The 24,583-nt window shown below is 41.9% G+C and overlaps 1 protein-coding gene across 6 annotated transcripts in view; it reads right to left on the reverse strand.

The window, feature by feature from the left end:
* Positions 1 to 24,583, reverse strand: part of TDRD12 (tudor domain containing 12) — a 93,670-nt gene that overhangs the window by 63,175 nt on the left and 5,912 nt on the right. For 5 of the 6 annotated variants that reach the window (XM_087421848.1, XM_087421851.1, XM_087421853.1 and 2 more), the window contains exons 2-9: positions 17,661 to 17,819; positions 14,679 to 14,815; positions 12,960 to 13,079; positions 9,301 to 9,356; positions 7,980 to 8,027; positions 7,797 to 7,882; positions 3,795 to 3,984; positions 3,244 to 3,336 (exon numbers count right to left, since the gene is read on the reverse strand). In XM_087421848.1, coding sequence (XP_087277974.1) covers positions 3,244 to 3,336; positions 3,795 to 3,984; positions 7,797 to 7,882; positions 7,980 to 8,027; positions 9,301 to 9,356; positions 12,960 to 13,079; positions 14,679 to 14,815; positions 17,661 to 17,819 — 889 coding nt within the window. The remainder of the gene's footprint in view (positions 1 to 3,243; positions 3,337 to 3,794; positions 3,985 to 7,796; positions 7,883 to 7,979; positions 8,028 to 9,300; positions 9,357 to 12,959; positions 13,080 to 14,678; positions 14,816 to 17,660; positions 17,820 to 24,583) is intronic. The other variant, XM_087421849.1, reaches the window with a different exon arrangement.

A 24,583-nucleotide genomic window follows, 5' to 3' on the forward strand; every position in this document is an offset into this window, starting at 1 on the left:
AAAGGTAGAAAACTAGAGTAAATCCAGCAGCAAGAGCGCAATTGGAAGTACAGGTGTGAACTCCTGGTTTCTCAATACGTAGATCATGGATGTAAAATAGATACAGACGTAAATTACGTATAGACATGTGCACATACACGTCCACTCAAAGGGCTTGGGAGCAACAACACCCCAAAAGAAATGAACACACCTGGCTCCCAGATCTTGGCTTCAAAATGCCATTCTCCATTAAAGGGAGCCAGGGCAACTTGGAGAAATCAGTCATTTCAGGGTTTCAAATAGAATTAATTAGCAAATAAAAAGGAATGAGATGTTTAAATTTCATAGTAGCAGCCTACAAAATATTTACAAGGGGAAAAGAGTAACTTTCAGCAGAGAAGCCTGGTAAACACCACCTTAATTAAGCGACCAAAGTGAATTTCATCAGTAATGGGACAAACTGAAATTTTGTGTCACCTGATAAGGTGGAATGAGAACACAGCATCTCTTTTTAAGGTACCCCTTTCAAGGATGCATAAGCTGAATCTTATCATGAGAAAAACATCTGCTACAGCTGAGAGACATTCTACAAACTAATTGGTCTATAATCTTCAAAAGTGTCTAGGTCATGCAAGTCAAGGGAAGACTGAGGAACGTTCCAGACTAAGGGAAACTAAAGAGACATGACCGCTAAACGCAACACGGGACGCCGAGCTGCATCTTTCTGCCCTAAACGAATTGTTGGGACAAGCGGCAAAACAGAATGGTGTCTGAGGGTTAAATGATCACAATGTATCAATGTTAATTTCCTGATTTTGATGGCTGTATTGTGAATATTCTTGAGAATATTCTTGTTTATAGGAAAAACACACTCAGGTACTGGGGAAAGATAGGGCATTCCAGTCAGTAACTTATTCTCAAACAGTTTAGGAAAAAAGTTCTTTGTAATGCTAACTTTTCTGGAAGTTTGTGATTATTCTAAAATAAAAAATCTTATTGAGAAAGTGAAAGTAAACTCCATGAAAGCAGAGACTCCATTTCCTTCCCTATGAATCCCTAGAACAGTGTCTGACACATAGTAGGTACTTCATGAATATCTAATCAACAAATATATGTGGATTAGGGGCATGAGACCTAATCTGTCACAGGGGTCAAGGTAATGTCTAGAATGGATAAGCCTAGAAATAGTAAAACAATCATTATTTTAAAATTTGGAGATAACCGCCAAAATAAATAGCTAAGGGAAAAAAAAAAAAGATTTACTGTCCCCTAGAGGGAACAGCCTGGGGTAAGAAGAGGATGGACAACAGAAAATTACTTCTCATTATAGCCCTTTTGGACTAGCTGATTGTTTAACCAAGGATTATACTTTGATTTAAAAAATAGAAGGCAATTTCAAAGAGAAGTAGCAAAAATTAATTAGACTATAGTTGAAACAACTTCTCACAATAATTACCAGGAAAAGGAAATCTTTGCTTGGATAAGTAACATCTAATAATTTTGTTTTTTATATGACAATCTTTTGTTTACCATCAACCTTTTCCTTTTAAAAGATACACAGTTCATTCCAACATTGACTGTAATAAGGAAAAGCAGGAAACAATGATGGGGCTACCTAAAAGAATAATGATATATTCATACAATGGAAAGCTGTGTAATGATTAAACACAACGCAAATGCCTGGTACTTTTCCTGCTACAATGGAAACAGAAGAAATGCTAACAGAAATAATACATTCCCATCAGTAACAGGGGCTGCTTTCAGCAGGAATTCTCATCTGGGACCCCTGCAGGAGGCATATCACAATATGGGGTTAGGGCCACATGCACCAAAGTCTGCCATGGACCAGGCGCTGTGCCACGCAGAATCTACACGGAAGGCCCGTCTAACCAACTCGACGGCACGGGAACAAGGCCTCCCCAGTTCACAGAGGAAGGAGCGGGACCGACATCCCAACAGTCTCACACCAGACCCCACATCCTTAAATCCATGTGCACTGGACACATCCAACCTAGAAAGAAGTCCACCCATATATTAAATGAAAAACACTACAGAGAGATATGTATAGTAAGATCCCTGTATCTGTAAAATGAAAATTTTATACACACTCTCACATCTGGAAAACTCTGTAAAGAAAAACTCTAAAATTTTAATAAGTAGGTATTAAAGATGATATCTTTAAAATTTTGATTATCTGTATTTTTCTATGATAAACAACATCGAAGTAACTAAAAATAATTTTCAGTGTAGGGAATAACTTAGTTGACTAAAGCTTTAGTTTAGTTGGGGTTTACTATGGATACATACAAAATATCACACCCATAGGTACACATACACCCAGCATAAGAGTGAAATCGTGGAGGAATGACCTCAGAGGGCAAGCCAAGTATCAGAGAGGCCGGCAGATTTCACCCTCATCCAACAATGTCAATTCATTAAGTGTCTTGGAGATAGAGATTTAAAGACTAAGTATTTCTACCCTCATAAATGCCTCTTATTTTTATGCATCCTACTGATTAAAATAAAAATCAATCATAAATCCATATGTGTACTGTGAGGAGCCAGCCCTAGTGGTCTAGTGGTTAAGATTCGGCGCTCTCACCACAGCAACCCCCGTTTGTTTCCCAGTCAGGGAACCACACCACCCGTCTGTTGGTTGTCGTACTGTGGTGGCTGAATGTTGCTGTGATGCTGAAAGCTATGCCACTGGCATCTCAAATGCCAACACACAAGTTTCAGCAGAGCTTCCAGACTAAGACAGACTAGGAAGAAAGACCTGGCCACCCACTGCCAAAAAAACTGGCCATGAAAACCCTGTGACTAGCAGTGGAGCACTGTCCGCTATAGCACCAGAAGGTGAGAGGATGGCACAAAAAAGACCGGGCAGGGTTCCACTCTGCTTGTACACGGGGTTGCTAGGAGTCGGAAACAACTTGACGGCATTAACAACAATACTTTGAGGACAGATAATCATTATGGATTATTACAGCTCAGTCTCTGGCTGGGCTGGAATAAATCAGTCCTCCACATGAACAAGTGCCTGTCGTGTTCTTTACATTATAGTAAAACCCTCTAAGTATGGACTGCAAGGCAAATTATCTGTCAGCATCTACGTCATAAATTGGTTCTATTCAATTAAGGGGAAAAAAAAAAAAAAAAGAGACGGAATTACCGCAGCCCTTCTAAACAACCCTTATGATCTTTAGACAGTTAAGAGTGTTCTTTTACACTGCCTAGGAGATACAGCAAGCCAGCAGAACTTACCCAGGATTGCAGCGGTTGGCGCCAGGTCACCAACAACACCCTTGGGCCACGGATGCTGGTGAGACTGTGCCAGAAAAGTTAAACCATGTGAATCTGATAGAAAGAAGATATTTCAGGATTAAAGTATGAAATAAAACCCGAAATACAAATGTGAATTCTTTGGTCTACTCCTCCTGCTCTGACTTTTGCTGTAAGGGTACGGGAGATGCAACTCGGGGCAGGGGAGCAATGTGGAGGGACTAAAGCAAGCTGAGTGCAGACAGCAACACTTCAAGTGGCTTCCATCGTCCCTGACTGACTCTCTCATGTTAATAAGAAACTGAGAACAGTTTTTTCCTGGTCTCATAAAAACAAACTGCAGCAGCTTTAGGACCTCAAAACCTGTCCCACACTAAGATTAAAATTAAAATATCAAGTTCAGAGTCCACATCTGTCTCCCCAAGCCTCCACGTGGGGAAAAGTTTGTATGACAAGTTACATCAATACACTAAGACTCCTACAAATAAGACTTTCAGTTTAAAGGAAACATATATTGGTAAGAATCCACTCACTTTTCATTTCTTGAGAATCTTTTCCTTGCAAAAACATTGGCCAAAGAGTAAGTGCCGGATGGAGTTTATTAGAAAAGGACGTTGACTTCATATTCACTCTTGGTTTCTCTAAAGAATCAAGGTTTTTACTCTCCATGGGTGATATAAAGCAAGCGAAGTTCTTTGCAACCAGATCATCATTAACACAAACCTGTACAATTTTAAACATTTCAAGAATAATAAGACAAATATAGTTAAGTGACTGTTCAGAAAATATCCCAAACTTAACCCCAAATTTCAATCTTCAGAAAAACTATTTTATAGAACATAATTTGATAGAAATTGACTTCTGCTCTGGTAATGCTGAACTAAAAACTTCTGACCAACCCTCCTGAAAAGAAAATGGGGAATAAACCATACAAAATATAAGAAACATCTTCTTGAAAGCACAGGAGAGCAACACGACTTCACCAGGCAAAGATCTGGGGGGAGTCTAAAGACAAAACACAAATCATAAAACGAAAAACTGATAAATTAGAACTTATCAAAATTTAAAAATTTGCTCTTCAAAAGACACTGTTAAGAGATGAAAGGCGGGGCTGCCCGGTGGCGCAGGCGGTTAAGTGCGTGCGCTCCACTGTGGCAGCCCGGGGTTCGCCAGTTCGGATCCCGGGCACACACAGACGCACCGCTTGGCAAGCCATGCTGTGACGGCGTCACATATAAAGTGGAGGAAGATGGGCACGGACGTTAGCCCAGGGCCAGTCTTCCTCAGCAAAAAAAGAGGAAGATTGGCAGATGTTAGCTCAGAGCTCATCTTCCTCACACACACACAAAAAAGAGATGAAAGGCAATCCACAGATAGGAAGAAAAAAAAATTTTTTTTTAATTTTTATTTCTTTATTTTTTTCCCCCAAAGCCCCAGTAGATAGTTGTATGTCATAGCCGCACAGCCTTCTAGTTGCTGTATGTGGGACGCGGCCTCAGCATGGCCGGAGAAGCGGCGCGTCGGTGCACACCCGGGATCCAAACCCGGGCCGCCAGCAGCGGAGCGCGCGCACTTAACCACTAAGCCACGGGGCCAGCCCTGGAAAATATTTTTTAAATCATATATCTGGATGGACATGTATCCAGAATATATAAACAACTCTAAAACTTCAATAAAAAGAAAACAAAACAACCCAATTTAAAAATAGGCAAAGATCTCAATGAATACTTCATCAAAGAAGATATACAGAATACAAATAGCATATGAAAAGATACTAAACTTCGTAAGTCATTAGGGAAATGCAAATTTAAACCACAATGAGATACCACTACACACCCATGAGAATGACCATACAAGTGTTGAGGAGGACGCGGAGGAACTGGAACTCTCATACATTCTAATGGGATCACAAAATGGTCAGCCACTCTGGAAAACAATTTGGCAGTCTCTTAACACCTACGATACCATCCACAAGTTTGGCCAAGAGAAATGGTATTTACCCAAGAGAAATGAAAGCACGGGTTCACAGGAAGATTTGTACAGGAATATTCACAGCAGTTTTATTTGTATTAGCCCCCAAAATGGCCACAACTCAAATGTCCTACAACAAGTGAATGGATAAACACACTGTAGTATATACCCTGACAAAGGAAGAGTTGTAAACGAAAGAGTTGATAATGAAAGGAACAATGTGGATGTACCTTAAAATAATTTTGCTGAGTAAAAGAAGCCGAGCCAAAAACGAGAACCCCTGGGACACATCCTTGTGCTTCCTTTGGGAGCTGACAAAGGACCGCTGGCCCTATTTTTCTTTTTCTGGCAATTATGATCTCATGCACCCACCATAAGTTCTCTCTGCTAAGCATGCCTTCTGCACTTCACCACCTGAAGTAAGAGCATGTTACCATCCGCAAACAACCATGCACAGACAGACAGACTCACTCTTGAGCAGCAAGAAGCAGCAAGTCAGCAGAGAACTTGCTTAAAAGACGTTTCACAAGACTAGTCATACAGCCAACATCCTGGCATTTTTAACAAGTTGTAAAATGAGGAATGAAAAGTCACAGGGAAAATCAACAAGGACATGGGGGAACCCAAAACGCTACACAATCAGTGACAAATGACCCTTATTACAAATGAACAACATAATCACACTGAAGAGGGTAGGGAAGAAAAGAACTAACCTAGTAACTTGGAAACAGTGTCTTGGCTGCACGCTCTAAGGCTAAAGACAAATTTCTTTTCCACAGGAATGTGGGTTAGCAATCCTGAAATTACATGAATTATAGGACTGATCAAATAAGTATACTGCAGCTAACAAGAGCAGGTTTCTCGCTGTCAGAGACAAGTGTCGAGGTAAGGAAAGGGGAGGGCAAGCACCAACCCTGTGGTGCTGGACTGGAATCAGAGGTACCAGAGCTCCTAATACACGTACGGAGGGACAGACCTAGGAACACATGTGTGGGTGTGTGCAGGGGTAGCATACACATGTATTCCTCACTGTCTGCTGAGAGGACCCACAATCAATGACACCCCAGCAGCCACGAGAACACCTAGCACCTTGATCTTGCTATCTGCACACCACTCTTCAAAAATGAATACCATTCTTCAATACAACACTTGGAGAAGTGGGTGATTCTAGAGCTGGACTGGAAAATGACCAAATTAGCCAGGAACATCTTGTGGTATCAGAAAGTAGAGAGTTTTCAACAATGATGGAACAATGATGGAAAGGACACACAAGCCACTCTGAAGAAGCTCCTAATGGCCAAATATGAGACAATTTGAGCAAAAAGAAAAAATAATAATAGTAATGGATTATATCCCCCAGAGTGAAATAAATATCCAGGAGTCCATACTCAGGTAAGTTACTGAATCAATTAATAAATGCGGGAAAAGGGGCAGTTCTTCCTTATAGTAGAATTTCAACTAAGAATGTAGAAGGTATGATGGAAATGGGCAAGCACCACAGAAATAAGTTGTGCAGGCAAGAATCATTGATGGGTATTTACACAATCTCAAAGTATCTCCCATAAGACACTTAATTTCAAAAGGAGAAAATAGTAACTCTGTAGAGGAAACACCTGGCAGGCACCACCTGAAGCAGGTGACCCAGCTGAACACGACAAGCAATAAAACAGCTCCACAGCATGAAGCCCCACTGTGACGCACTGGGAAGGGCACAATATCACCTATAGCATTCTTGCCAGAAATGTACAACTTCAGTCTAACCGTGAGAAAACATCAGACAAACCCAACCTGAGCGAAGTCTACAAGATAACTGGCCAGTACTTTTTAGAAGCATCAAGGTCCTAAAAGACGAGGAGACTGAGGAACTCAGAGATTGGAGGAGACTAAGGAGACATGACAATCAGATGCAATGTGGGGTCCTGGATCAGATCCCAGACCAGAGAACGGAAATTAGTGGGAAAACTGGCAAAATTCAAATAAGGTCTGTAGGTTTCTTTAAACAGTATTTTATCAGTGTTAATTTTCTGGTCTTAATCACTGTGCTATTGGTCTGTATGGTTAACATGAGGGGAACCCAGGTGAAGCACTCACAAAAGTCTCTGTACTATTTTGACATCTCTTCTGGAAGGGGAAAATTATTTCAAAATAAAGTTTTTAAATGAACCCTGGTTTGGACACCCTCTGTGGGCCCGAGCAGCCCCAGATCTGCACCTCCATCCACCCCCACACAGGCGCAGAGCCATACCCTCGTGCCTCCCTTCATAAAGGCTGGCTGGCTGGCCAAACGTTAACAGCTAGTGACGCCCTCTTTCTTTCTACTTACGTTATCTGAATTCTTCACAATGAGCACATATCACATACAAAGAGAAAACTAAATGTTGTCTAAATAAAAGAAGAAAACACAGTCCTGGCTTAACTTCTGATCAAGCCAGACCTTGAAAGATTAAGAAAATTTCTATGCTCTGTGAATAACGTTACTTTCCTTGGTGTTTATTCTTTGTTTTATTAAAATAAAAATTGTAAGTAATGATAAGGTCTTTTAAAAATACAATTCTTTCACTTACCTTTTCGTTTTTTATAGTTACATAAAGGTAAACCTCAAAAGTATCTTCTTCCACAGCACATAACTTGGCTTCCACCTGGGTAGTTGCTAAATAGCATAAACGAAAACAAGTTAGCTGATATTAAAAGTATACTTGAGACAATTATGACCATTTCTCATCTATTAATTTCTGCTAACCACTTACGATTACCCAGCGCCACAATGTCCAGCGGCTTCCTCGTGCAGGACCAGCCTTAGAGCAGAAAAGGTCGGGGTGGGGCAGGGGGGAGGAGCTGAAGTCAAGATGGACGCTCTCCTGGCATGGGGTCAGTCATGTATCCTCTGTCCCCACCCAGAGCTCCCTCCTCCTGCCACCCTGTGACGCCTCCTCAAGGACAGTGCTTGGCCCTCTCTTCCCTTCCAGTGACTCGCAAACCCACACGTCCAGTCACAGTCTTTCATCTGAGTCCATTCTACCGCCCCAAATGCCCCATGGACTTCATCACCAAAACAGCAGCTCCACGTATGGTACCTACCAGGCAGTACGCTAAGTCCTTTATAAACGTATTTCATTTACTCTTACCACAATCCCTTGAGGTAAGTACTGTTATTGTCATTTTACAGGTGAGGAGACCAGGTCAGAGAGGGCTACACAGAGGCAGGAGGGCGGTATTCAAACCCAGACACTCTGCCTCCCGCAAATCTGTATCTCCCAGCATCCCCCAACGGGCTCACAAGGGCCCAAGCTCCAAAACCAGAGACCCTCCCAACCTTCCATTTCTCCCAGGTCAAAGCATCTGGCTGTTCCTTTACCCAGACAGTGTGGTGGGCAGCGGAGGGGAGGGGCCAGGACCCCAGAAGGTACCAGGCAGCACCCCAGGCACTTCACACCCACTGCTCCTCAGAACCCCAGGCACTTCACAATCTCTGCTCCTCAAAACCCCAGGCACTTCACACCCTCTGCTCCTCAGAACCCCAGGCACTTCACACCCTCTGCTCCTCAGAACAGCCCTAAGAGGCAGACACAGTTACCTGCTCTTGACTGTCAGCGTTAGGACAGACGCCACAAATAAGACTCTATTCCACAGCCAACATTATAAGGAGAGCACACTAGGCAGGTGCTCTGAGACATTCCATACATCTTAAATTAGCAACGATGATTATTTACACAGTAGGTGTCCATCTACTATCCCTTGCTCACTAAAAAAAGTTAGGTTTTTCATCAATCATTGGTTCAATAAAATGCACATACATGTATTTTACAGTGCTGCAGCTTCTATGCAAACTAAGAGACAGGCATCATGTAAGGGTCCCTCTGCCAAACATCCCCTTTCTAATTTCACCTGGCAATTACTGACGTCCACATCCACTCCCACAATTCCAGAGTCACTGCCACACTTGGGATGGAAGAGGCTCCAGTAACTCATGAACACACGAGGAGGGTCTGACAGCTAGGGACTCAATCTCAAACCCCTCACCACCAGAAGGTTGAAGCAGGCTGCAGTGATCATCACGCCTTGCCTTACCTTTTAGAATGTTCTGAAAGTACTGAATAGCTGCACTGTCCCACTTCCTGGCGGGTCTGGAACAGTGAACAGATGCAACTTCATTAAATAAAAATCTGAGGCTAGTACACTAATGTCATTCTGTAAACCGTATGCAGGATGTTTCTGATATTACGTGTTGAACATATGCTGCAGGTACCAGGGAGACTGACTCCGGCTCTGCTCTGGGTGATGACCCCAGTGGCACCTGCAACAGGCTCCTCTCACTACTGCTGCCCACACCAGTGCAGAGACTTGCTGAACGGGCCCCTTCCGGGGGTTTCCTGAGTGGCCCATGCCCACCACCCCAGCATCATCTGTCCCAACACCATCGTCCCCAGGTACTTGGGACACATCTGTCTCCCCAACCAGAACAGAAGCTCTGTGGGGCAGGGATCCTGAGTGCGCAGTGTTCAGCATGGGCTAGCACAGAGCGAGGGCTCCGTACATGCTGGTTACACCCACATTCTCAGCATGGCTGTGGGAGAGCAGCCACTGTCTCATGGTAATCCTCATGCTGCTGATGCCTTTTTACTGGCTTCCATTTCATCTGTATCATCTTGCCCTTTCCTATGCTTTGGAAAGAAAATCGCAGGAAAAGCTGTAGGCAGTGGAAGATCAGGAGAAACTAATATTTGGAAGCAAGGAACAAAAATAAAATAAGAAAGGTTAGAGTAAAATGTTTTCTGCACCTCCACTGGCTTTATTTATCCACTACCATACTCCAAGGGTTGTTTTAAAGATCAAATGAGGGGCCAGCCCCAGGGCCTAGTGGTTAAGTTTGGCACACTCTGCTTTGGTGGCCTGGGTTCGGTTCCTGGGCGTGGACCTACACCACTTGTCAGCGACCATGCTGTGGCAGCAACCCACATACAAAACAGAGGAAGACTGGCACAGATGTTAGCTCATGGCAAATCTTCCTCAGGGAAAAAAAAAAAAAAAAGATCAAATTAGGTCATGTACATAAAGCACTTGTCCCAGTGCCTGGTCAGAAATATTAGTTATTTTTATTTTTACTAAGAAAGATATTAAACACATTACTTCAAGAGAATTATAAAGGGTTTCTAAAAGGCAGCAAAAAAAATAAGGATAGTGGTTCTATGATCTCACTCATAAATAGAAGATAAAAACAATAACAAACAAACACACAGAGATAGAGACTGGATTGGTGGTAACCAGAGGAGACGGGAAGGGAGGAGGGTGAAATGGGTGATTAGGCATGTGTGTGTGTGATGGATGGTAATTAGTCTTTGGGTGGTGAACACGATGTAATCTACACAGAAATCAAAATATAATGATGTACACGTGAAATTTATATAATGTTATAAACCAATGTTTCTACAATAAAAAAATAGATAAAGACAGTGATTCTAAAACCTTGCTACACACAAAAAATTACCTAACAAGCTTGTTTTAAAAAAACAAAATGGAGCCAGCCCTGATGGCCTAGTGGTTCAAGTTCAGTGCACTCTGCTTTGGTGGCCCTGGTTCGTTCCCATGCAAGGAACCACACCACTCATCTGTCAGTAGCCATGCTGTGGTGGCAGCTCACAGAGAAGAACCAGAAGAACTTACTACACACAACTACGTACTAGGCCTTTGGGGGGTTAAAAGGAGAAGAGAAACATTGGTAACAGATGCCAGCTTAGGGTGAATCCTCCCCTGCAAAAAAAACCTGAGCTTTAAAAAAAAAAAGTAGTAGAATCCTAATAAGAAAAAGGCTCAAGAGGAAAATCAATCTAGACCATGAACAGGCAAATGGATCAACCTCTCTCACAGGAAAATCAATCAGTCCGTGTGTCCGTCTGCCTGTCTCTCTCTCACACACACGCGCGCACACACACACACAGAATAACCACATGGAAAGATACCCACTTTTACAAGTCAGAAAAATACAAATTAAAACAAAATACCATTTTCACCTGGCAAACAAGCAAAAATTAAAAAGCCTGATGATATTCAATGCCATATGGGAAAAGCAGTACTTTGTATACCCCAATGAGGGACTATAAATTGCTAGTCCTTTTGGAGGGAAACTTGACAAAATCCACAAAAACTGTAATACACATACTGAGACAGACATTCTAGAAGAAGTACAAACACAAAGGCACCAGGTCAAAGACTGTGATCAAAACCCAATCAGATCACTTACTTTAAGCCCTTGGCCTACACTGAGGGTCTCCCAGGCTTGGGCGTGTCCAAAGGTGGGAACGTCCCTGAGGAGCATGGTGGTCTGGGAAGGGTCTCGTGCACGGGGGGAGTGAGGAAGACAGGGAAACAGGTTGCCTCTCAGAGAGAGCTGGGCGTGGACAGGCTGGTACCCAAGCCACCCCAGGAGGGTACGCAGCTGGCTACTCTGAAAGAGGGCAGGGGAGGCGTCAGGGGTTGCTGGGCAGCCTGGTGGAGCACAGTGGCCTGGGCAGAGAGAAGCTGGCTTAGCATCTTATTAATGTGGTTTCTGAGGCCAGCCACAAGAACGATGCATTCACCATCTCGAGGGAACTGCAGGTGATGGGGGTTGAGGGAAGTGGGGAGGGGAGGGTCTCCACAGACCCCACAAATGCATCCACAAGAGAGGCAGCTTCCAAGCTCAGAGAACACAGTGCAACATCACCAGGATGTGCCAGTTGAGCAAGCTAAGTCAGAACTGTGCTGCTTCCTATAGCTATCTTCCCCACAATGCCATGCTGCTGGAGGGGGAGGGAAGGAGGAGTAGCAGGTGGGAGGATGGGGCTGCCCAGGTAGTGCTCATTCACGACAGCAAAGACCGCAGCCATACCCCCTGACACAGTGCTGCCCAGTGCAGGGACCCGTCCTGGACAAATACTGGCAATGGGGCCAAATATTAGGAAGCAGCAGCAAAGACGGAGGTTGTGTCTGTATGACGTGCGTGCGTGTGTCTGCACGTGTGCGCATGCACATGCGTGTCTATACATCTCTACATCTATATGTTTTATGTGGATTTATCTGGATTCTTATGGGAATGTCCAGTGCAAAACGGTTTGGAAACAATCTCGCTGGATATCAAGAGAGGAATAGTCAAGTGCAGCAAGGATGCTAATTATATTCACCCAGAGAAAAGGATGACAGCAGAAGGGAGTCCACGTATTGGCAAAGAGCTTCAACACACATTCTTAAGTTATATTTGCAAATAAGATAGTACGTTCTAATTTTCATAAAAGCTCCATGCATGTGAATATGTATAAAAGCACTGAAAAAGGTCTGCAAGTTCAGAGCCTGAACAGGTCACAGAGGCCTCCCAGGAGGAAGGAAGCAGGGATGGAGAAGAATGCAATGGACTTTTTTTTTTAATGCTCCACGATTCTACGTATCCTTTCTCTTTACAGTTAATTTATTACTTTTTGTAAGTTAAAAAAAAAAACACAACACAACACTGAAAAGCACAGAGCTGGGGCTCCACTCTACAGCCCCTCAACTGCAGCCTCTGGAGATGGCGCTGCCCGGGGAATTCTGCTGCGCGGCTGGCTTTGACACACACTGACTCAGAAGACACCTCCTGAAGAACCAAGAGCCCTTTCTTATCACTTAGCACTTCTCTAGAGGAAGTGATTTCATATAAACGTCACACACTCGGTTTGAGACTTTTACCAATGACAGCACACGCTAGAAGCTGTACTTACACGATTTCAGTGCTGTCTTCGCAGAGGTCAACGTGTAATGTCACAGGTTTTGTGCAGTACAGTCTGAATTTTTTCGCTCTGTAGGGAAGCTGCATAAAAGTTTCTACTGCTACTCGGATGCTTAACAGTGAAACAGAAATGGTTCCATTATAAAGAAAAATTACATATGACATATTCTTTGAAGTACACCAATATAATAATTATACTTAACATAAAACCAGACACATAAAAACTCATTCTTTCTGTTTCTAATATAGCCATCAACAGCAGGAAGGACTTGGAGACATTTGCCCAAGGGTGCAAAAATTGGTTCTTGGGGGGTGAAAAAAATCTTACTCTTTTTATATGTAAAGCACAGAAACACATATAGTACATAAATAGATATTCAGTATATCTCTGGTGTTAAAATTTCACGGCATGGGGGTGGGAGGTATTAGAAAAATAATGTCCAATGAGGCTCCTTAGATCAAGAAACACTGCGTAATAATGAACAAGCCTGGGAAGCAAATTCTATTTAAAATTTTTAAATATCAATTTTAACGTATGACCAGAATTACCTTCAAGCTTCTGTAAATGAGCAGGTGTTTTAATAATTAAGTGTTTGTCAACTTTGCACAAAAGAGCTGAGAGGACTGAGATTTGAACAGTAAGTTGTTCAGCATTTTATTTCCATTTTTCTTCAAATGACAGACCCTTTAAACATACGATTTGGACATAAAGTGGTGGCCATGACGCCACGTGGGCAGCCCAGCCATCCTCGTCTCGGACAGTGCAGGAGAAGGGGGCTGCACTCACCGCCCCTCAAGGCCTCCTTGCACTCTACTTAGTCATATAATTCTCTTGCCCAAAACAAACTAAACTCAAAACACAAATATTAAAAGGAAATCTCCCCAAAGAGTTAAACACAATAGTTATTTATATAACAATTACGGATATAAAGGTGCAAAATCACAAGCTAGAAAGGCATCTATTTTTCCTTAAATATCTGCAAATTCCCAATGTCTGATAAACCATCTACCATGAAATTCTTCTATTCAAGATAAACCTTATTGCCACTGAAGTCTATTTGCTATTGCTCTTTTGGAAGAAGGGTCCTCAAATTTATTTATTAAACAGATATCTTCTTACTCTGGGACAGAAAACTATGAAAAAATTATCAGAAACACTAAGACTGACTTGTTGATAGTGTTTTCTAACGAACTGTGACGTGTGGTCCTGGAATCAGTGAAGGCTCCTTCTGAACTGTCTCCTCACTTTATGTGATGGTCATGTCCACACTTTGTTAAGTAGGACAATCAGGAACACACACGTGAATACACGCTCTGCTCAGTGCAACCTGAGGTTGTACCAGCAAACTGTCCCTTCTGTGGAGACAAGAAGAGTCTCTCTCTGCCTCCTGGTAGCATCTCTCTTGCAGCCAAGCCCCCTAAAGGACCTACTCCATCACCTGAACATACTGAGAGGCCAGGATGGGCGAGCACCTGCCCTTTCCAGGCAAGAAGGTGGAAGGAGGGCCGGAGCCACCCGCCGAGTCTCCATTCTGACCACTTGCTCTTACATTCACTGCACGCAGAATTGGAACCTGCAAGTCTGCCCTCCTTGAAGCTAAAAAAATTCCCGTTTAAGACCTCTATCCCCTTACTCAGATAACTGACACTCTCCTTTAAACCTGACATTTATCTCCTTAAAGAGCATAAGGCAAAATAAATATGTACGTACTTTTTAGATTTCACTGGAATGTACTTGGCAAAATCCACGAGAAAACATTCTGCCAGGTAATGGTCTGCTGAAGACACAATGGACTTAATAACAGCCCTGCACCAGCACTTTAGTTCCTGACAATAAACCACACAAACCTACAAAATGAGAAGAAAACTTGAGTGTTAAAATCTCTAGTCATATAATGAGAGAACTGAAGGGCACTCCCCAAATCATCTTGGCCTACATTCTACCTTACAGAAGAGGAAGGAGATGCGAGGAGGCTGGACCTGCCCAAGGGAAATGCTGCTTGTCCGTAAAAGAGCCTTGGTAAGTAAGAACACAGAGCCCCTGAATTCTACTGCATTGTTTTTCTTACTACAATCGTTTTGACTCTTTAAGGACATTTTTATAAAGTAAAATAAGGAACATGCATCTCTTTACCCTCTTAAATCAGAAAACAAAGCTTACAAATGACTATCATTCATTCACAGACCAACATGAAATTGTAACCCCAGCCTTGTCTTCCGCATTCTCCTTCCCGGGCCTTCTCCTGCCCTCTAACACTTGTTGACCATCTGCCTCAACGGGACGTCAGCTCTGCAGCGATGCGGATTTTCATCTGTTTTGTTTACTGCCATATTCCCAGCACCTAGAACAGTGCTTGGCATGTACTAAGTCTTCAAAAACTATTTGTTGAATGACTGAATAAATAAATTCCTGCAGCCCCCTTTTAGGGACACTACTCTGCTGAAGTGACAGCGTGTGGCATCCTGACTGTCCCACAGGACTGCCAAGCCACAGCCAACTCGACCGCAATCCACAGACAGGCAACCATATGCTGACCACAGGCTTATAAAGTGGCCCAGGGGGGAGAGCTGTGCCCAACAGGGAAGAAGTGGGCTAATGGGGATTCCTGCCCTCGGGAACTGAAGTCAGAAAATACAGTGCAGCCATTCTGCAAGGGATGGGTTCTTGAAAGCCTCACATAATTCAACCCAAAAAACTCGAGAAATTCTGCCAAAGAATGGAGGGTACTTCTGTTTAACACTTAAATCAAAGCAACTTTGGAATGGTGTGAATAGTTAATAATTCACACAGCCAGTCAACTTTGAAATGGTGGCATACTCAGGATTCCACTGGCCAAAAATGGGATGATTCAAGCATCAAGAACTAACTGATGAATATATTAAAAGCCATGAGTTCAATATAGTTCTTGATATTCAATATAGTACTTAAAAAATGAAGAGAGAGAAAAACATAACAAACCTCTGGACACCAAGATAGATAACCAGACACAAATCACTATGCTGAAAATTGATAAGGGAAAGGACCATGCAATTTTCTACCTTCCCAGTATGGACTGTGTTATTTCAGGATAGCCAAAAGGTCCTAACAGACGAGGGAAAGTTCTCTGCAGAAAAATTCCAGCTCATGAATGCAAAAGGAATGTGAAAATGACCATTCTGCAAGCTTAAATGAAAGAACTGATGTGGGCAGTGGAGGTCACTGGAAGGTGCAACCATCACATGGCAAGTTGACGGGCACCAGCACACGGCGGGGCTCAGGCTGCCTCCATCTGAGTCCACTGGTCAATCTTAGCATCACCAGAAGTGCTATTATCTCCCAATTCAGTACAAGATGAAGCTCACAGCACCAATCATTCTTCGGGGAGAAAAAAGTGGCCCTAAATCTAATGGAAGCTTTATATTTAACTATCAGTCCACAGAAAATACAGGGGATAGAGGGAAAGTTCACCACCACCATAAAGAAGCAATCAGGCTATCCAAAATGTGGAATATTTCAAAAGGAAAATTGACTTGGTTTCCTTTCTTCAACAAGTCAATGGTATAGAAAAAAATAATAAATGTTATTAATGATGATTTTTGGTAGAAGAAGGAATTAAAATTATTTCTAATTTTCCTCATAAAGAGTTTCTAAATCTTCTCCTATCACGCTATTATAAAAATTCAAACTCTTCTGAGAAATGACTGACCTGTGGAGAGAATCGGACAATGGGCATGAGAGGTGAGGCTATAAGAAAGGAAGGAGAAGCATGATGTGGAGTAAAGAAAGTAAAGAAGCATGAGTTGGCCAAGGTCATGAGCAACCAAAAGGGAGCCATCGGCCCTAGATGGAAAAGCCCCATGTTCTCTTTGCCAAGGTCCCTAAATCCGTGATGATCTAGAATAATCCTCTGGTTCCCAGCCCCAGGAGGATGGCCTCAATGCCTGAATTTACACGACATTCCATCTCCTGCTGCCCCACTGGAACCTTATGTGACCAGAAACCAGGCAAGGAAAGAGTTAATGAAATCTGATCCATAACTGAACATAGTCCCTCAAATGTTTTCCAGACAAGGAGAAAACTAAATGTGCTGTTTTTCAGAAGTTGACCTCATTGTTTTTGCAGATGTTGCCATTCTACAGTGCAACTTCTATGGCTGCAGCAAGACACTCCCCCCCTCCAAAGTGCTGCGGCTCCAAGTGTCCAAAAGTTACCTTGGACTTGTTATATAATGGAATGTTGCACTGAGCGCCTTATATAATGGCATTGAACTTGTTATGTAATGGCCTGCACATGTGCCCTGATTAGGCCCAGTTGTTACACAGTTGTAACATATCCTCTGCACTCTGGTCTGTAAAGGTTCTAACTGCACTAAGCTGCGGGGACAGGGGTAGGGCACTGCTTTGGGAGCTATTCCCAGTGTTCTCCACTGCTTGTGCAAGCAATAAACCTTTCTTCTTCACCCACTTCAGCTTGGTTGTGCTTTTTGGCTCCGCAGTCACCAAGAGACAGACCCACTGAGTTCAGTTACACTTATACAACCACCACCACTTTCCATGACTAGTCTGAATCTTGTGCAACCCAAAGAACCTAACACAAGGCAATGATTATACGCAATTAAAATTCTCTAAAAGCTTGTATCATATTAGTTGCCAAAATAGTCTACATTTTGAGTAGCATTTCAAGACAGTTCTTAAAGCACATTCAGATACATACCTGCCCTTCTTCCAACATTAACGGTTTTATTTCTATATTTTGACACATGCCATTATAGAAGTCATTCATGGCACTATTTAGTTTTTGATAGTCAACTTCATGATCTAAAAAGGGACTACATCCTTTTATAATAACCCAGAAGCAACCTGGATCTTCAACCTGTAAAATTTTAAAAAGACAAACAAAACAATTTAAAAGTAGAATCATAAAATAATAAACCTTAGAATCACGATAACTGTTTCTAATTTAAGTGATGTAACAAATTCTTGACCAGTACCTCTATCTTAAATGGTCAGACCACAGATAAAAGACCCTCAATAGGGGCCAGCCTGGTGGCTTAGTGGTTAAGTGCGCACGCTCCACTACTGGCGGCCCAGGGTTCGGATCCTGGGCGCACACCGACACACTGCTTCTCCGGCCATACTGAGGCCGCGTCCCACATACAGCAACTAGAATGATGTGCAACTACGACGTACAACTATCTACTGGGGCTTTGCGGGGAAAACAAAAAAAAGGAGGAGGATTGGCAATAGATGTTAGCTCAGAGCCGGTCTTCCTCAGCAAAAAGAGAAGGATTAGCAGGGATGTTAGCTCAGGGCTGATCTCCCTCACCAAAAAAAAACAAGACCCTCAATGTACATGAAATCATCACATGGTACACTTTCAACTTACACAATGTTATATGTCAATATATTTCAATAAAGCTAGACAAAAATGAAAGACTCAAATGTAAAATTTCAAACACATAACCAATAATATGCAAGTAATTTTTAATTCTGTGTTGTGACTCAAAAAGCAAACAGAGATCAATGCCCTCGATCTCCTGTATTTTGAAAACATCCATAATAAAATACAAAAGCAACATTCAGAGCAATGTGTTTAGTATTCTGTGTCTTTCTGTTCATAGTAAAAGAAAGAAATGATGGCAGATAAACCAAAACAAATACAAACTATTACCTACAGAGGAAGCCAGGAATGGGGCAGAGGGGACAGGGATAAAGTCAGACTTCTCTGAATGTATCTTGTTATCTATTAATGCTATCAGAAACCGAGATTTTCACTGTTAGAGAAAAGATAAGAATATAAAATGACAAGTTAAATCTGAATTGAAGATATTAATAGGAACTCACAATTTTTCAAATGTATTTATTACCTAACGCTGCCTACTGAAAGGGCCTAAAAGCAATGACATCCCAAGATTTGGATGCTAGTATTCTAGCATTAGTATTCTATTTTTCTGAATATTTGAACATTTTTATTATAAACAGTTGGAAAAATGAACAGCTAGCCATTCTGGTTCCAGTGCTGGCAGACTAGTTTATATGGACTAACCCACCTGCAAGTAACAATGATAAACCCGGAGAAAACACAAAATAATGACTTGAAGGGCTTGAAGAGCTGCCCAAAGCAGGCAGAAACCGGAGAGGATTCAGTTCTTGAAAGGAAGACTGTCTCTGGGTGAGACCCATGTTTACACACAGCTTCCCAGAGAACACACCCCAGTCCAGGTGGTGCAGGGGGCTACAACTTAAGCAGAAAGCCACAGTGTTTGTGGCTTGAGGAACCAGAGAACAGAGCTGGGGCTGCCAGAGTTGCTGTAAATTGAGGGGAGAAATTCTAAAAGAGAGCACAGAGGGCAGAACCCTGAAGTCTGCATACAAACCCCCTCAAATCCTGGGCAGACCCTGAATGGCCTCCAAGGAGGCCAGAGAAAAGCAACAGCTGCAAGGCTGACAGACATACAGAGTTTTAGCTGCTGCCCACAACTGCAGAACTCTTAGCATGGAACCTCAGACCTCTGCAGGAAGAGGCTATGCAACTCGGGCATGGCTTCCAGCAGCATAAGTCCCAGGGATGCCCCAGCCCCTCTAAAACGCCTGCCTGAGAAAGCTCAAGGCTACCAGGAGAATTTACTGTTTGTTCTAACCCACACCTGACACAGGCCCCTGACCTCCCGTTCTTAGAGCATTCACTAAAAATGGACATGTACAGTGGTGAAGGCTTCCTGTCCCTCCGAGATGTATACGTATCTCCTCCTCCTCAGGAGTCTTTCTCAAAGACCTGAAAGCCATTCCTCTGAATCATCAGGAAGGCTGGGGCCTCCATCTCCCAGTCTCGGGGGAAGCCAGAACCCTGACTGCCACAGCTAGCAACGGCAGCTGGCCTAATCACACGGACACAGACCAACCCTTTGCCATTTTTCACTGGAGCGCCACCCCCCCATTCTCCCTTTAAAATGCCAGGCCCCTCTGCACAAATCGGAACAGGGCTCAGCTCCTTCCGTACTGCCAGCAGTTAGTGAATGAAGTGTCCTCACTGCTTTAACTCACGTCTGGCTCTGTTTATCTCTGACATCCATCACAGGAAAAGGCAGTTTGGGGCAGGAGTCCCGCCGAGCTGAAGAATCTTAGTAATAAGCACTTCATGCGCTCCACAGAAACGCCTGAAGTGTCACGCCTGTGTGGGGGTCAGAACTGGCCACCCCCAAAATGTGGCTCTTTGCCTTGATTATTTTTAAGGACAAAAGGCTCTGGAAGAAACTGTGAACTTCCTCCTAACTGCCTAAAAGAATTTAAGATAGAAGGCCCATCCTAGGAAGGAGCTATCACCATAGATAATTCCAGGTGTGGCAGACAGGAAGGCATCCAGCAAGGGCCATTTTATCAAAAGATCTCTTTCAGGTCCCACTGTCTGTAGATGGCCCAGCAAACACTTGTTCATCAGACATTTGTTTTTCCACCTCCATGTAAATTGTCTTCCTCCCTTTGAAGACCTAGACCACTACCCCCAACATCCTCCTTTGTCTTTAGCTGAAGGTGGTATTTAAGGTGGTAACTTCGGCCATTCCGGTGAGTTACTCGGTTTTCCTGGGTTTCTCCCCTGTATACATGCTATTAAACTTTGATTTTCTCCTGTTATTCTGTCTTATGTCAATTTAATTCTTAGACCAGCCAGAAGGCCCTAGAAGGTAGAGGAATTGTCTTCTTCCCCTACACCTGAGAAGTAAAGGCCATGTTGCAGGACAAAGAGAATGTGCTCTATCAATAAGGGCAAAACCAAATAGGTGAGTGAACAGTATAGAACATGCCTCCCTAAGCGCAGACTGAGAGTCAGGGACTAAACTGCAAGTCAGCACCATTCACCATAACCACAGTATCCAGTGTAACATAACCAGTGACCAGACATGTAAAGAAATGAAAATGTGATACATGGCCAAGGAAAAAAAACAGTCAATAGAAAGTGAACCCAAGACTACCCAGATATTGAAATGAACAGGCAAGGACTTAAAAGCAGCTTTTATTACATATATATCCAAAAAATTAAGGATAAGATGCTTACAATGAGTTTGTCTTTTTAAAAAAAAGAATCTCACATAAGAAATAGAAACTATAAAAAAATAACCTTTGGAAAAAGTTAATTACAGAACTAAAAAGTGGAACATACAAAATAAAAACTTTACTAGTGGTATGCTGACCACTCCTATTCAGCACCGTATAGGAAGTCCTAGTCAGTACAATAAGACAAGAAAAAGACTGTCAGGAAGATTGGAAAAGAAGAAAGAAAACTGTCTCTATTCACAAATGAGAATATCTACACAGAAAATCCTAAAAAGTCTACAAAATATAGACTAGCACTAATAAGTGACTTTAGCAAGGTTCCAGGGTAGAAGGTCACATAAATTTAATTGTATGTCTATATTTCAGCAATGAAAATTCGAAAGTTAAATTAAAAAACCAGTACCATTTGCAACAGCACCAAAAAACTGGCATTTCTTAGGAATAAATCTAACAAAATAAGTGCAAAATTTGTATGTCAAAAAGTACAAAATATGACCAGAAACCAGGCAAGGAAAGGGTTAATGAAAATCTGACCCATAACTAAATATAGTCTGTCAAATGTTTTCCAAACAAGCAGAAAACTAAATGTGCTGTTTTCCAGAAGTCGATGTCCCCATTTTTGCAGAGGTTGCCATCCTACAGTGAAACTTACACGGCTGCAGCAGGACCCCTGCAAACTGCTCCAGCTCTAAGAGTCCAAAAGTTACCTGGGACCTGTTATGTAATGGCATGTTGCACCGAACTCATTATGCAATGGCCCGCACATGCACCCTGATTAGGCCCACTTGTTACACAGTTGTAACATATCCTCTGCACTCTGGTGTATAAAGTCTCCTCTGGCACTGAGCTGGGGGTGAGGTGGGCACTGCTTTGGGAACTATCCCTGGTGTTCTCCATTGCTTATGCAAGCAATAAACCTTTTTTTCTTCACCGACTTCAGCCTTGGTTGTGCTTTTAAGCTCCGCAGTCACCAAGAGATGGACCCACTGAGTTCGGTTACAAAAACACTGATGAAAGAAATCAAAGAAGAACTTTAATGTAGATACACTGTGTTTATGGATTGTTAAGATGCTGATTTTTCCCCAAATGATCTACAAATACAATTCAATTCCAGCAGGAATTGAGAAATCAACAAGCTAATTATGAAATTCTTATTAGAAAGGCAAAGGAACTAGAATAGCTCAAATAAACCTGAAGAACAACAACATAGTTGGAAGACACACATTATCTGATTTCAAGACTTACTATAAAGCTACAGTAATCAGAACACTGTGGTAACTGAAGAAAGCATAGATACATAAATCAATAGAACAGAAACAGACCCACACATACATGGTTAATTGATTTTCAATAAAGGCACAAGGCAATTCAATGGAGAAAACTTAGTTTTTTCAACAAATGATGCCATAACAATTAGATATCCATATGCAAAAAAAATGAACTTTGATCCACTCCTCGTACCTTATACAAAAATTAACTCAGACGGATCATAAACTATAAAATTTCTTTACAACGGATACCACAGAAATACAAGAGATTATAAAAGAATACTATGAAAAACTATATGCCAACAAATTGGACAATCTAGAAGAAATGGATAAATTCTTAGACTCATACAACCTCCCAAAACTGAATCAAGAAGAAATAGAGAATCTGAATAGACCAATCACAAGTCAAGAGATTGAAACAATAATCAAAAACCTCCCAAAAAACAAAAGTCCAGGACCAGATGGCTTCTCTGGAGAATTTTACCAAACATTCAAAGAAGATTTAATACCTATCCTTCTCAAACTATTCCAAAAAATAAAGGAAGATGGAATACTTTCCAACACATTCTCCAAGACCAACATTACCCTGACACCAAAGCCAGACAAGGACAATGCAAAGAAGGAAAATTAGAGGCCAATGTTGCTGATGAACATAGATGCAAGAATCCTCAACAAAATACTGGCAAACCGAATACAACAATACATTAAAAAGATCATGTGCCATGATCAAGTGGGATTTATACCAGGGACACAGGGATGGTTCAACATCCGCAAATCAATGTGATACACTACATTAACAAAATGAAGAATAAAAATGACATGATCATCCAATAGACGCAGAGAAAGCATGTGACAAGATTCAACATCCATTTATGATAAAAACTCTCAACAAAATGGGTACAGAAGAAAAGTACCTCAACATAATAAAGGCCATATATGAAAAACCCACAGCCAAAATCATACTCACTGGGGAAAAACTGAAAGCCATTCCTCTGAAAACAGGAACAAGACAAGGGTGTCCACTCTCACCACTCCTATTCAACAAGGTACTGGAGGTTTTGGCCAGAGCAATTAGGCAAGAAAAAGGAATAAAAGGAATCCAAATAGGCAATGCAGAAATGAAACCCTCGCTGTTTGCAGACCACATGATTTTGTATATAGAAAGCCCTAAAGAATCCATTGGAAAACTATTAGAAATAATCAACAACTACAGCAAAGTTGCAGAGCACAAAATCAACTTACAAAAATCAGTTGCATTTCTATACTCTAATAATAATAACGAACTAACAGAAAGAGAACTCAAGAAGACAATCCCATTTACAATTGCAAGAAAAAGAATAAAAGATTCTTATTTTATTTAACCAAGGAGGTGAAAGACCTATACAATGAAAACTATAAGACATTGTTCAAAGAAATTGATGATGACATAAAGAAATGGAAAGATATCCCATGCACATGGATTGTAAGAACATAGTTAAAATGTCCATACTACCTAAAGCAATCTACAGATGCAACGCCATCTCAATCAGAATCCCAATGACATTCTTCATGGAAACAGAACAAAGAATACTAAAATTCATATACGGCAACAAAAGACCCTGAATAGTTAAAGGAATCCTGAGAAAAAAGAACAACACTGGAGGCATCACAATCCCTGACTTCAAAATATACTACAAAGCTATAATAATTAAAACAGCATGGTACTGGTACAAAAACAGACACACAGACCAATGGAACAGAACTGAAAGGCCAGAAATAAAACCACACATCTATGGACAGCTAATCTTCAACAAAGGAGCTAAGAACATACAATGGAGAAAGGAAAGGCTCTTCAATAAATGGTGCTCAGAAAACTGGACAGCCACGTGCAAAAGAATGAAAGTAGACCATTTTCTTCCATCATACACAAAAATTAACTCATAATGGATCAAAGACTTGAAGGTAAAACCTGAAACTATAAAACTCCTGAAAGAAAACATAGGCAGTACACTCTTTGACATCGGTCATAAAGAGATCTTTTCAAATTCCATGTCTACTCGGACAAGGCAAACAAAAAAAATAAACAAGTGGGACTTCATCAGACTAAAGAGCTCCTGCAAGGCAAATGAAACCAGGATCAAAATGAAAAGACAACCCACCATCTCGGAGAAAATATTTGCAAAATCATACATCCGACAAGGGGTTAATCTCCATAATACACAAAGAACTCACACAAATGAACAACAAAAAAACAAATAACCCGATCAAAAAATGGGCCAAGGATATGAACAGACATTTTTCCAAGGAAGATATACAAATGGCCAACAGGCACATGAAA

The sequence above is a fragment of the Ceratotherium simum genome, chromosome 33 (genome assembly GCF_057802395.1).
Source record: "Ceratotherium simum simum isolate JZ-2026a chromosome 33, ASM5780239v1, whole genome shotgun sequence".
Taxonomy (NCBI): domain Eukaryota; kingdom Metazoa; phylum Chordata; class Mammalia; order Perissodactyla; family Rhinocerotidae; genus Ceratotherium; species Ceratotherium simum.